The sequence below is a fragment of the Sus scrofa genome, chromosome 4, assembly GCF_000003025.6.
Source record: "Sus scrofa isolate TJ Tabasco breed Duroc chromosome 4, Sscrofa11.1, whole genome shotgun sequence".
Taxonomy (NCBI): Eukaryota; Metazoa; Chordata; class Mammalia; order Artiodactyla; family Suidae; genus Sus; species Sus scrofa.
In genome coordinates, this window is record NC_010446.5 from 115,736,349 (window position 1) to 115,751,078 (window position 14,730).

At 34.3% G+C, this 14,730-nt stretch overlaps 1 protein-coding gene across 1 annotated transcript in view; it reads left to right on the top strand.

The window, feature by feature from the left end:
- The window catches only part of COL11A1 (collagen type XI alpha 1 chain), a 203,299-nt gene that overhangs the window by 97,968 nt on the left and 90,601 nt on the right, over window positions 1–14,730 (top strand). The window contains 7 exon segments of the mRNA XM_001929372.7: window positions 2,365–2,418; window positions 4,003–4,110; window positions 8,287–8,340; window positions 13,289–13,342; window positions 13,450–13,494; window positions 13,635–13,688; window positions 13,819–13,863. Coding sequence (XP_001929407.6) covers window positions 2,365–2,418; window positions 4,003–4,110; window positions 8,287–8,340; window positions 13,289–13,342; window positions 13,450–13,494; window positions 13,635–13,688; window positions 13,819–13,863 — 414 coding nt within the window.

Here is a 14,730-nt window from a genome sequence, read left to right on the forward strand (position 1 = left end):
AGTATGTAAGAAACCTAGCCTAATTAACCAGGTGGCGCAGGTAAATTCCTTTTTTACACATAACCTGAAATCTGTTTCCTTTTTAAAAATTATTAATTCGGACCCGATAATGTAGGACTCCAAAATCTAATAGCTTAAAAGTGTTTTTTGTTTAAAATATGCCACTTCTTATTAGGATTTACTTAATAGCTTGAGTCATCTAGTTTATTTTTTTTAATTGTGAATGTATTGAAAACCAAGTTTTGACAGAAACAGAATCTAGACCAATATGTACTCTCTTAAAAAAAAAAAATCTTTCCCTGAAAAAAGTCATAGAAACTGTTACTGATTTTAGACATAGGGTGATGTATTTTTTAAAGTAAACTTGGCAACTGTGTAATTACCCTTCTCTTTAGGGGAGTCAATAGGAAGTTAAGCGATCATTTTCAGCTCTTAAGCCTCTGCTGTTGCCCAGATGCATTCAGTGCAGAGAGTATCCTAATTCCACAAGGCTACTTTATGACCAGAAAGTTAAAATGTTATACTTTTGTCTTAAAAGAAACTTTTGGACCTGTCAGAATTCTTAGGTTTAGGTAGGATGTAAGATTGGATTCCTTTTCCAGGTCAAGATCTCATATATCCGTAACGACCTGCTATTTTCTGAAGTTTAGCATACTTTACCAAACTCACAATGAGGCGTGGATGCTTCTAAATGCACATTTAGTAAATGTTTATTACATATCTTGATCATCGAGCGTCAAAATGCCATAGGCACTAGAGAGCCAGAGGTTAATTAGACATGATTCTTGACTTTGACCCTTTAGTAGAAAGAGACCCATGATCTCTTTCTACTAAGGGCAGGATGTTATAATAATAAATGTTCAGTGGGGGCACACAAAACAAAGAGGTTAACTTTAAGGAGGGAATATTGAGGTCATGGAAAACTTCATAGCAAAGTCACGAACCAAGTTCTGAAAGAAGAGTAAAATACCACAAGACAGTGAATGTAAAGGATTTGCAGTTGTGTGTGTATGTGTAAAGGATTTGCAGTTGTGTGTGTATGTGTAAATGGTTAACCGATGCAAGAATTAAAAATGGAAGTATATCCCAGTGCTTTGGATGGGAGTAGAGGGAAGGTTTAAGACCAAAGGTAAGACTACAGAGGTGAACAAGGGCTAGATCACTGTGAGGAGAGAAGGGAAATTGGCAGCTTATATTCAGCATTAGCACATTGGAACCATTGAGGCATTTTAAAGGAATATTGATGTGATCAGTTTTGTGTTTTGTGGAGGTCATTTTGGCAGTAGGATGTGGGTGTATAGTGCCAGTCTTCCTAGCACTGTGCTCATATTTGACCTGACATGTCTTTTTTTTTCAAACTCTGCAAGTCCAATCAATAATTAAGATACCGACTGCGCCCTCACATCTTCTGCAAATTCACTTCTTGCTTCTCCGCAGCCATGACCAGCATCAGCACAGTACATCGTCATCATCCTCATGCTCATGTTTTTCTTTTCTAAACACCTTTCCTACTCCACCTGTACTAAAATCAATGCAAATGTTCTACCTTCAGTAGAATATTTATTGGTAAAACAGCATCTTCAAAGTGCTCCACAGTCCTCTGAACAGAGTAATTCTCAGTTAATGCTGCTGAACACATGAATGATTATTCCTTAGGAATTTAAAATTTTTCTTAAAATTAAGAGATAGTAAAGTTGTTCATGAAGCTTAGTTTTTAAAAGTCTAGTTATAGTGAGAATGACAGGAAATGTTGCCATAGTCAAAATTTCTCCTCTCTTTGCTAAAGGATGTGCAGTTTTCAGCATCACTGGTTGGTGTCTGTGATGTGACATTGAGCAATCTCTCTTTTTACATAAAGGCTATCAATTTGCTTATGCTTCACATGAAGAGAGACTGTAACATAGAAAACAAGTTGAGCCAGAAGACATTTACCTAAAGCACATGAGACAAAAATGCATGATATAAAAATTTTAGGTATATATTGGTAAATTAAGGATAAAGACATTTTTTTTGGTAGCCCAGAGTTCTTGAAATCCAAAGGTAATTTAATTACTTAAATTTTTACTTTTTGTTTGTTCAAAGTAGGATACATGTTGTTATAAGAACGTGGTTATTTCCCTCATAAGATAGAGAAGATTTAATGGACACATTTGTGAAAAGTCTTCTAGTAGCTTAGAGGCATTAAGTATGGGAAATTGGGAGAATACTGGAGATGAAGGGTTAAAATAGGAAAGAGGAGGTTTCACAATTAAGATTCACATTTCTCAGGACGATTTTCCCTAATTATCAGTATTCATATTTCATATAACCATAATTTAGATTCATCCAAACAATTGATTAAAATTTATTTTTTACATTTTTTAGGGTGAAGATGGTTTTCCAGGATTCAAAGGCGACATGGGTCTCAAAGGTGACAGAGTAAGTAAAATGAAAATTTGTACTCGTACATATATTAACATATGTGTGTGTGTTTATTCTTATAATTAAGTGTTGTGATCAGGATAAATAAAAATGTTTGTACTGTCTGAGGCATTTTTCATGTCCATTTTCATATGATTAGGATTTTAATTTTTGTGGAGATAATATAGTATCAGTTTTTTAGATATTATTTTAACCTCTATGTGTCCCATAGCATATTTATACATACATAGTTACATATATATTATATATATTTATATGTATAGTGCTTTTGTTTATAGACATTTTCTAAAACAATCAAATGCTGAATATAATTAATTCAATAGGTTTTTTTCTGCGTATTGTCCACATACAGTGAACTTTGCTGCCTAGAAACTATATTTGCAACTGTCATGAATTTTAATTACATAGTTTTGAATTTTTTAGTGTAAAAATAGTACACTGTTTTTCTGTTAACAAGTATCTTGAAAACAAAATTGTGTCACCTAAAGTAAATTAAATGTTTTTAGTTGGGAAGATTTATTTTATAACTAGCATAATAGTATCTAATAAATTTAAGCAAAAATGCATGTTATAGAATATTTATTTTCCTAAAAGGCATATAAAGCCTGTGTCTGGGATGGGGGCAATAACTTAATAATTCCAGCATTTAATATCTTAAGTGTGAAATACAAGTCTAAAATTTTTCTTGTGTTCCAAACATTGATTTCCAAAGGTGCTATGATGTGGGAGGAGAAATTCTTTTTCCTCCTATCTTGATAAGTTCTCAGGCTGAAGTCCTGTAAAATTAGACTGATGCAAGACAAATGAACAAAAGAAAAGCAAACAGACGCTTGCTGGCATATGCGTCATGAACACATATGGAAGCACTCAGTGATGAGTTACTCAATGGAGTGGTTAGAACTTGGTCAGAGGAACAAATACATTTTGAGCAGGATAAGAACGTCAAGTTTTCAGTGCTGTAAATTGTGGGAAGGCAGATGTATGGGAAAGTAATAGTAGATAAAGGTTAGTTGTAAAGTTTGTTGTATAGATTCCTTTGGTGCCTGCTTCTGGCTCTGGACTATTAGGAGTCTAGTTTCTCTGGTGATTAATTTTTGTCCTTTCTGGTAGAGAGGGGGAGAAAAGACACCTTTGTAAATATGTGTCCTGCTTTTAAGCAAGTATGGGATGGGTAGAGAAATTTTTTTTTTTTCTATCTGCTTCTATTCAGTTGCCTTCAGTTCCAAACACTTCTTATGCCAAAGTGGCATATTTGGGGATAACATATTCTACCACCTTACACTATCTGGTCTTGATTCTTACTTTTTCTCTCTTTCTGCAAGAGAGTGTATTAAAATTAATTTAATGTGCTATACAGTATCATTTGGTTTCTGTAGGTTTTCAAATGTCAGACTATATTTAATTGTTTATTTATTAATGGAAAGATTGATGAAGTCACAACATTTTCAGGCCTCTGTGTCATATATAATACATGAGTAAACAAACCAAGGGTTGAATACAACTTTTTGATGAACTATAATCTCTGACCTTCAATCTCTAAGACACTTTAAATTACAACGGTGCTGTTACTCTGTGTTACAGGGGGAAGTTGGTCAAGTAGGTCCAAGAGGAGAAGATGGCCCTGAAGGGCCCAAAGGTCGAGCAGGTCCAACTGGAGACCCGGGTCCTTCTGGTCAAGCAGGAGAAAAGGTTAGTGAACAACTTTAGATTCGCAGGTTCTCTTGCACATAATGCTTCATTATCATTTTAGAGTGTTTTTAATTACTCAAGATATAAATCTAGAGGCTTTTATTAAATTTTAAGCATATACTATTTAGAGTATAATTATGAGATGGTCACTTTTTTTTTTTTTTTCTTGTTTGGCCTCGGCTGCACCATATGGAGGTTCCCAAGCCAGGGTAGAATCTCAGCTGCATCTGTGACCTACACCACAGCCATGGCAATGCTAGATCCTTAACCCATGTGTTAGGTTGGAGAACCAATGCTGTCAGGAGATAAACCAGATCCTTAACCTGCTGCACCACAGCAGGAACTCTGAGACAGGCACATTTATCCTCTTTTACTCTTCCTTATTTTATAGTTTCTTCTGCTCCTCTTGCCTATGCAGAATCAGCCACTGTTAAAGTTGTTCTATATTAGAAGTTGAGCATTTGAGGGAGTTCCTTGGTGGCCTCGCAGTTAAGTACTCGGCATTGTCAACTACTGTGCCTCAGGTTTAATCCCCGCCCCGGGAATTTCCACATGCCATGGGCATAGCCAAAAACTTAAAACAAAATTTTTAACCCAAAAAATAAAAAAATAAAAAAAAAATAGGGAGTTCTCATCATGACTCCGTGGTAACAAACCTGACTAGTACCGATGAGGACGTACGTGGGTTTGATCCCTGGCCTCACTCAGTGGGTTAAAGATCTGGCGTTGCCATGAGCTGTGGTGTAGGTCACAGATGTGGCTCGGATTCTGTGTTGCTGTGTCTGTGGTGTAGGCTAGCAGCTGCACTCCGATTTGACCCCTAGCCTGGGAACTTCCATATGCTGCATGTGTAGCCCTAAAAAAGCAAAAAATAAATAAATGAATAAAAATAAAAAAATAAAGGAGCAGACAATTCATTTAAAAGGTTGAGAGTTTGAGTGTGATTAATGAAGGATGAAAGAATCAATGAAGACTGTCTACTTACTGTTTTGGAACAAGTAGTATCATCTTTGACTGTCAAACCAAAACACCCATTTTTCACTCTCTCCACTTAAATATATACTTTTACAGGATGAGTGTTTTAAAAAAATACTAATGCTTAGTAGAACTTCAAGAAGTTTTACATTTAATCTGAGGTGAACTCAGGCATCACTATGCTTTTAAATATCCCCTGATACTATTACTATTCATTGTTTAACAGCTGCCTGGCTATATGCATTATGTCAGAAAATATTTGTAATTGTTACATTTACATGCAAATTGTAATATTAAGCAACATTAAAATTATGCCTTCATAGAATATTTAGTGTATTGTGAACATTTTATAATGAGTCTGAAGTTAAATTAAGAAAAAACTAGAGGAGCTCCCATTGTGGCACAGTGGAAATGAATCTGACTAGGAACCATGAGATTGTGGGTTCGATCCCTGGCCGTGCTCAGTGGGTTGAGAATCTGGTGTTGCCATGAGCTATGGTGTAGGTCGAAGACGTGCCTCGGATCTTGTGTTGCTGTGGCTGTGGTGTAGGCTGGCAGCTACAGCTCTGATTAGCCCCCTAGCCTGGGAACTTCCATACCTCTATATGCTGCAGGTAGGGCCCTAAAAAGACAAAAGACAGAAAAATAAAAGTTAAAAAAAGGAGTTCCCATCATGGCGCAGTGGTTAACGAATCCGACTAGGAACCATGAGGTTGCAGGTTGGATCCCTGGCCTTGCTCAGTGGGTTAAGGATCCGGTGTTGCTTGCCGTGAGCTGTGGTGTAGGTTGCAGACATGGCTCGGATCCTGTGTTGCTATGGCTCTGGTGTAGGCTGGCAGCTACAGCACCGATTCGACCCCTGGCCTGGGAACCTCCATATGCCATGGGAGTGGCCCTACAAAAGGCAAAAAGACAAAAAAATAAAGTAAAAAAAAAAAGCAGAAAAAACTAGAAATAGCTATGACAAGTGTTATCTGATTAGGTACACTAAAGGAAAATATAAATAATAATTATCTCTTGGTGCTGTAAATCAATTTCCTTTTTTATATGTGTGTCTATTCTCCAATTTTTTATATTGAGCATACTACCATTCTATAAAATATTGAAATTCTGTGCTATTTAAGAAAATTATCATCTCTGCCCCTTATCATCCTGTCCCAGAAGGAAAATATATAAAGATTATATAAGGGATCATGACCAGAGAAATAAGAAAGCATTTTCTCAGGAGTTCCTTTTGTGGTTCAGTGGTTATGAACCTGACTAGTATCCATGAGGATGCAGGTTCTATACAGACCTCACTCAATGAGTTAAGGATCCAGCATTGCATAAACTGTGGTCTAGGTCCCAGAAGGATCCTGTGTTGCTGTGGCTGTGGCTGTGGTGTAGGCCGGCAGCTGTAACTCCGATTTGACCCCTAGTCTGGGACCTTCTATATGCCCCTGGTGTGGCACTAAAAAACAAACAAAAAAGAAAACAAACAAAAAAGAAAACAAACAGAAAGGAATCATTTTCTCATGTCATTATGACTTACGAAATGTAGCCATTCTTCTACTGTTTCACACTCCTAGTTGCTGTTTGTGAACTGATGAGTGTGCCTTTGGTCAGGGGAAGGACAGGATAGGGTTGGAGGGACAAGGGCTGTGACCCTTCCACTTAAAGTGCTCACTTCCCAGTGGCTTAAGGCTGTTCTAGGACCTTCTCCTTTTCTCAACCCTACTGTATTTTTTGTAAATGATTCACAAACTATGCTGAGGCACTTTACCCTGCAATTCTTAATTTTTAATATTTCACCACTGTTTTTCCTTTCATTGAGCTGCCTATCACCATACTGAAAATACAAACAAATTTTCTCTCTGGATTTATTTTTAAAGGACTCTAAAATGAATGAATTTACATGCTAATGTAGTAATTAACATAGACTACAAAAGTTTTGTGATGATAATTAGGGAATTTCATTAACCTTGAAATCAGTGGCATAAAACAAGGTATGATAAATTAATGTATCCAAGGGGACATTATTATAAGTATGCTTCTTAAGGCTTGTTTGAATATGTTACATCTAAAGACTGCTTACCTATGCAGTGTTGATCTTGAATCAGACAACTGTTTAGTTCAGTCAATAATAACAAGGTTATAAACTATATTCCTGATTTCTCCCCTTGCTTCGTCCAGTAAAATATTAATTTTTGTACATAAAGTCCTGACACCTTTTAACTTTATATATCACAATTTTGGATTTGCTTTTGGTTCTATTCTTATTTTGTTTAAGTGTACAGAGGAAATGCTACTACTTGTTTGCTAATGTTTAAGACTTTGATAAATAACATTTTAGATGTGAAATGAGCATTCATATGTTCTTAAGGGAAATGAAATCACAGTAAAATTCCACAAACATATTTTATTCATTTATTTTAATTTTCTTTCTACTAATATTTTTAAATTAATGTTTTTTTAGGGGGCCAATTTTGGAAGTGATGCATTTTAAACCTCTTAGTATTTGTTATAAATCTTTGGACTTTGTTAGAATTTACCATTTGTTGTAGCACTTTCAGATTGAGAGGTAATCTAATTGCACAGGAACAAAATAGTTGCACATCCAAATTTTCATCTGTAGAAATGAACACTGCACAAAAATCATCATTATTTAGTTATATCTCTCAACATTTGGTATTAGTTATGCTAGATTTATTCAGATGTTTGAATTAAAAAAAAACTTTCCTCAAATTAGTTTTGAATTTCTTAATATGGTTATTTAAACTTTCCCCATAAAGTTTGCTTTACATTTACAGTGAGAAATTAAATAATTTATCAAAAAAGATTAACTTTATTTGGAATGATAAGATCTACATATAGTGCTACCTCCACTAACTTTAAATAGTATTTAATGTTGATAAAACCTAGCTGATTTCTTAGCTGATTTCTTTAGTTCACAAAGAATCCTAGCATTCTCTTTACTTTCTTGTCCCCAAAGAAAGCCCTATCCCTTAGACAACAGGTTAAGTTAGTGAACATTAAAGCATTAGCAACATTTTTTTTTCTCTATTAAAGTTAAGAAATATAATGAAAGTATGGTAAGAACTTATATATCTTCAAGTGTGCAAATATGTGGTTCTAACTTGTAGGAAAATGACTCAAGTCATCATTTAAACTTAATTCTACCTAGAATTGACAATGATTTTTTGTTTGTTTGTTTAACTTTAGGGGAAACTTGGTGTTCCAGGATTACCAGGATATCCGGGAAGACAAGGTCCAAAGGTAAAATGATTAGCTTGATTTTTATTGTTTATGAATCAGCATTTTGTAGCTATACTTAAAATAATCACCTACCACCTACGTTTACCTTTTGGTTTGTAATATAGAGATGATGAATCCTTAAAATGTAATCTTACAAGGGGAAGGCAGAGGTTATGAGGGCACCTGGAGGTCAGGGTGTCAGAGAGCCTAGGTGATTATGGATTGGAATGTTTTAGAGAATAGGCATGAAAGGAAGGCATGGTCAGCCACTTCCTTGGAACTGAAATAAGACTATTCTAAGGCAGCATATTAATATATCTAGACATGTTAAATAGATGACAGGTGATGGATAATAGTTTTTTATTTCATTTCTAATACCCTAAAGGTTTGAATTACCACTTGATTTTTCTTTCATCCTCTTCTCCACAGAATTTGTTTCCTAGGGCTACTGTAACAAATCGTCACAAACCTGGTGACATAAACAATGGAAATTTACTTTCTTACAGTTCTGGAAGCTAGAAGTCTAAAACCAAAGGGTCAGCAGGCCCATGCTCCCTCCAAAAGAAGAGAATGTGTCCTTGCCTCTTTTAGCTTCTGGTGGCCCCAGGGACTCTCTGGCTTGTGTGCTATCTCTCTTCACCTGGCCTTTTTTTCCATGTCTGTATCTTTTCTTCTTCTTAAAAGATACTTGTCATTGCATTTAAAGACCACCTGGATAATTCAGGATGATCTCTTTTCAAGAACCTTGATTTAATTACATCTACAAAGACCTCTATTTCCAAATAAACTAACAGTCACAGATTTCAGAACATTTGAATATTGGATGTATTTTTGGGGGGAAGCATTCAACCCACCACATTCAATGCACTCAAATTCTTTTTTTGACTATTAGAAATATACCTGTTTTTAAAAATACACGTTTACCTAGGTGTACTAATTTTCCTTGAGCTAATTATAAAAATTTGTTAAGGTTTCATTTGATGCATTGACGAGTTACGTTAAGTGGTTAAATGATTTAATATATAAATTTTGGTTATTCATATTAAGGTAGTTTGCACATGAGATTATCTATCTACCATCTCTCTCTCTATTATCTACCTATATATTTATCATCTGTTTTTCCCTGTTTGATCCATATCCATTCAGACTTAACAGGTTTAGTATATAAGGATAAATCCTGATTGTAGAATAATCTGCAAACATATATTTATTAAAAAGTTTCACAGATAATCAGCAGAAAACAAAAATATCCTTCCTCCTGACAAATGTGAACTGTACTTACTTGTGACTCATCATGTGATAACTGGCCATGTCCTATAATTTCTCATTAAATTTGTCCTATAATTTCTCATTAAATTTATAAAATACATTTCCTTGTGTAGTAGGAGGTAATTGAGCCCTTTTAAAATAAGATTCATTTAGTCTCTAATTTAAAAATAATGCAAACATCATATATCTGTTTCTGGCTACAGTTAAATTACACTGATGAGTAATTTTTACCTTTTAAATATTGTCTCTAATACACTGTCCTGTTACCTAATTACCTTCCTTTCCAATGTCAAGCATTTTCACAAGTACTTTGAGTAAAAAGAGATAGTCACTGCCTAATGCACAACTTTACACTGTTCCTAGATTAGTTGGTAAATTTTGCATCTGATCACTAAATTGAATTTCAATTGTGGTGATGTTTTGACTTAAAAACAGAAAACTTTTACATGTTACATGAATGAGTGTGTTTTTTATTATGAGTTTATTTGATGTTCTTATCTTTTTCTGTTTTTCCTAAGCCAGTTCTCTGTTCAATATTCCTTGAGGGTTTTTTTTTTTTTTTTTATTAACAAAATGGAACAGAATGACTAGAGAGAAATATTTCTTCCTAGAGGAATCAAACATCTTATTTTTACCCTTCAACCTAATTGTCTGAAATTTTGGTCTTTATTTTTTTATATGACTTTTCTTCATGGCTTTTCCTTTATGATCAAAACCATTTACATTTCTCAGTTCTAAAACAAAAAATGATGGGCACATCAAAGATCAAAGATAGCTTCACATTTTTTTCCTATATCGAAGCCAATGAATTTTGAATAGATTTAAGTCTTCATTGTACTAGAAAATAAATTTGGTTGCTAGCCCCTTTCAAGCAATTTAAGGACTATAGTTAGACAATATAATTTATCCAATATCTACTAGCAATATAAACCATAATGAGTATTTAAAAGATGTGCTGATGTGTGTACTTTACAGGAATAGCTTTTTCAAAAAGTAAAATCTATTTTAAAGTAGGATTAATTTATATTAAAAACAGTATTTGAAACAATTTTTAACATTTCAATTCACCAAAAGAACCAACTTCACCATTAGCATTTGACTTTTTTGCCTTTTGTTGGCTACTTATTTTTTCTGTTTAAAAGCAGATAATATATTTTCATGGAAATTATACATTTTGGTGACAATCTTCATGTGAGAAAAAAAGAATAGGCCCATATATCACAAACTGTTTCATAGGTGGATTGGATGTTTTTGTCTGTTTGCTATAAATTTCTTAGAGTAGAAACTATGTAAGAAAATAAATTTATTAAGCATGAAATTGATGCATAAGAGCAATTTGTTTGAATAGAGTCTAAAAATGTTTTTCTGTTCTATTGAAGACAGATGAATATTTGTCCCAAATTAAATTTGATGGAAGTGAATTACTTCCATACTAGATTATACTCACTTGTCAGGTTCCTAGAGTGGTCACGGAGTAATACTCTACCTGATAGAACTATCTGATTCTCTGTAAAGAAAGAGAAAAAGACTTTGAAAGCCCTTCAAAAAAATGTAGTTTGCAGACATTTTTTCCTCCCTTATGTGAGTATTACAATCCTAACAATTGTCCTCAGGTTGATCACACAGTGGTCTCTATAGGCATGGATTAGAAGATACTGCTAAGTAGATCATAAAAAGAAGCTTAGCAGCACTTACTCAGTTTGTCCATCAGTTCCTATGAGGCTTCTCATGCAATTTTCCTGACTTATGAAAAAAATATAAATTGATGACCATTCATTCTGCGTGTATCACCCAGATAAATTGTTTAAAATGCAGATTCTTGTCACCTGTTTCCAAAGAGTCTGTCTCAGTATGTTATGGGATTTGGTAGTCCATATTTTTAGTGGTCACTGCAGGTTATTCTGATATAAGGGAGCCATTTCTCACTTGGAGAAGCATTACTTTAGGGATAGTGCAGTCCAAATGAGTGTATTCAGAAAAAGACTCACAGACCTAGAAAACAAATTTATGGTTACCAAAGGGAAAGGAGAGAGGAAGAAATTAGGAGTTTGGGATTAATGGATACACACTATTTTATATATATAATAGATTAACAACAAAGACCTACTGTATGGCACAAGGAACTACATTCAATATCTTATGATAACCTATATTTGAAAAGGATATGAAAAAAAGTACAATACTTTGTATATGTACGTATAACTGATTCACTTTGCTGTACACCTAAACAATTACGACCTTGTAAAAAAAAAGAGCAAGAAATATATTCAAGTCAAAGAAGGCTTTGTTACATCTTCCTCAGTGCACAGGGAAGTGTGTAAAATCTTCATGACTGTAACTCTTCATTAGACATGTTACACGTTATTGCATTTAATCCATACACTGGTCCTAAGAGGAAAAGTGAGTCTTTGGAAGCTCCCCCAACATCTCCTGGGGTCTTGTAGTTAGTGGAGCAAGGATTGAATCCTAATCTGTCCTATTTCATCATATAATGATGAAGGAAATCAATCACAGTCATATTCAGAGAAATCTCTCAGTAAATGAAAATCTGGATATATGAGCAAGGGGAATTATATTCTATTTGTAAAATGTAGCTGTTTGTGGACTCAATTATGTAATGCTTTTACTATACTTATTACATCTTTAATCATTATTTATTTTTATCTATCATTGTCATTTTTTATACCTTGCCTTCCTTTACTCCAATTAACTACAAATTTCAAAGTACCTATAAGATGCAGATAACTATTCTTATTTTGCAGAAGAAAAAACCATGCTCAGAGGGGATAAGTAATGAACTAATCCAGCTTACTTAGGTGAATGCATGAAAAACATGTCTTGAATTTATGTCTTTGGAATTCCAAAAAGAGATGGACTGTCTGGCTTAGACTCTCAGCTAAATCTAACTAGCTTACAGAGAAGCTGGAAAATTTTTAATCTTTATGATTTGATCCATTTCTAAAGTATAAAAATAAGCAACTAAGAAGTGATACATTTAAGAATACAATAATGTTAATTAGGGAAAAACATATTAAGAATATAATAATGTTAATTAAGGAAGATTCATATTAAGTATTCATATTAACATGAAATTCATATTTAATATTTTATAATTCATGCTTATGGAAAATAAAACTCTTCTTCAGAGTTGAAGCAAATATGTAGAATTATAAGTCAAAATTTATTTTATATGAAATGTCTTTAATTGCTGTTTTCCAATGTGAGAAATGGTAACATTTGATGATTTTCTTAAAGTTAAAAACTAAAATATTTTATCAATTCATGCCTTCAATGCTTCCAGGATTTCAGATGTCACTGTAAGTTCATTTTAAAACACATGCATGGAGGTTGTATGGTAGCTCAAAATTATATATATATTTATTTTATTTTATTTTATTTTGTTTCTTTTTGCCTTTTTTTTTTATAATTTATTTTTTTCCCACTGTACAGCAAGGGATCAAGTTATCCTTACATGTATACATTTTTTCCCCCACCCTTTGTTCTGTTGCAACATGAGTATCTAGACATAGTTCTCAATGCTACCCAGCAGGATCTCCTTGTAAATCTATTCTAAGTTGTGTCTGATAAGCAGATTTGAATACCACCAGCTTGTGAGAACCACTGTGTTCCAAAAGACTTTCAGCTTGTGGCTAAAAATGTTAGTTACTAGAGTCATCACTTATTATTTTTATTTTTGTAGGGTTCCACCGGATTTCCCGGGTTTCCAGGTGCCAATGGAGAGAAAGGTGCACGGGTATGGTATAAAAGCATATTGTTCAGGACTGTCTAATCTAAATGTTCTGCACCCACACTTTACTGTGATACAGTGAGTACTGAAACTGGGTGACCTGTCTTTGGCAGGGTGTGGCTGGCAAACCAGGCCCCCGGGGTCAGCGTGGTCCAACGGTGAGTGCCTTGCTTTCAAACAATGCTTTTCATTTTGTATTTTCATTTTTCAAAATAATTTTCTTCAGAAATAAAAACCGATGCTCTACCTGTGGACCTGCTTGGAACTAGACCAATTTCATCTTTGCTCTCATATACAGGGTCCTCGAGGTTCAAGAGGTGCGAGAGGTCCCACTGGGAAACCTGGTCCAAAGGTACCATCAGCACTTGTTCCATTCGGGCTTCGCTGTAAGTTCCTCTTCCGGAGGATGGATGCTACTGGAAGGAGTCAAAACTGATTTTTCTTTTCTGTTTTTTTGTTGTTGTTGTTGTTGTCGTCGCCAGGGCACTTCAGGTGGTGATGGCCCTCCTGGCCCTCCTGGTGAAAGAGTAAGTATGATACAGTCACATCACATAAAGTAAGGGTTAGTGTTTTGCAAGTGCCTTGATTTCTGGGAAAAGTTGCATGTGTCTAGAGTCATCCACAAAATCTAGTCAAGAGTTTAAAAATTCCTGTTCTTTAATTTTCTTCTCTGAAAAAGACCTAATTGGTTATGTGCTACTAATTTTATTATGAAATGAGAGAAATAATATATGTAATTGGCCTGTAATGTTAGTTCTTAAGCCAAAATACTTTTTTTTTTTTTTCATTTAAATACACATATAATACCTAAGCCTTCTCCTCCACTCCTCTTGTTTTCCATACTGATAACTCACTTCATCCATGCAGATGGTGGCAGCATTATGCTGGTAAAATGCAAGCTACTGGTAGCCATTAAGTCATAATCGATCTACATTCAAATCAAGATAAAACATCTATTCCAGTAAATAGAAAAACTATTTAGTAAATTGATTTTCAATTGATATAAACTAAAGCTAAATACACATGCATAAGCATGCCCTTTGTTTGATTTTTTTTTTTTTTGGCAAAATATAGCATTTTTGTAGCCAGATTTTTTTGAAAGCTGTCCTCTGAAAGAATTTTAAGTATTAATTCTGTGTTACTATCAAGGACATTACATATTACTTAATATTCTATAATTTTAATATTATGTAGACATATTAGACTATTTTGTATATTATTTTTTGAAATTTGTAATATATATTTCACCAAAAGGAAAACAGGTTTTTTGGGGGTTTTTTTGTTGTTGTTTTAGGGCTGCACCTGCAGCATATGGATGTTCCCAAGCTAGAGGTCTAATCAGAGCTGTAGCTGCCAGCCTACGCTACAGCCACAGCAATGCAGGATCCGAGCCC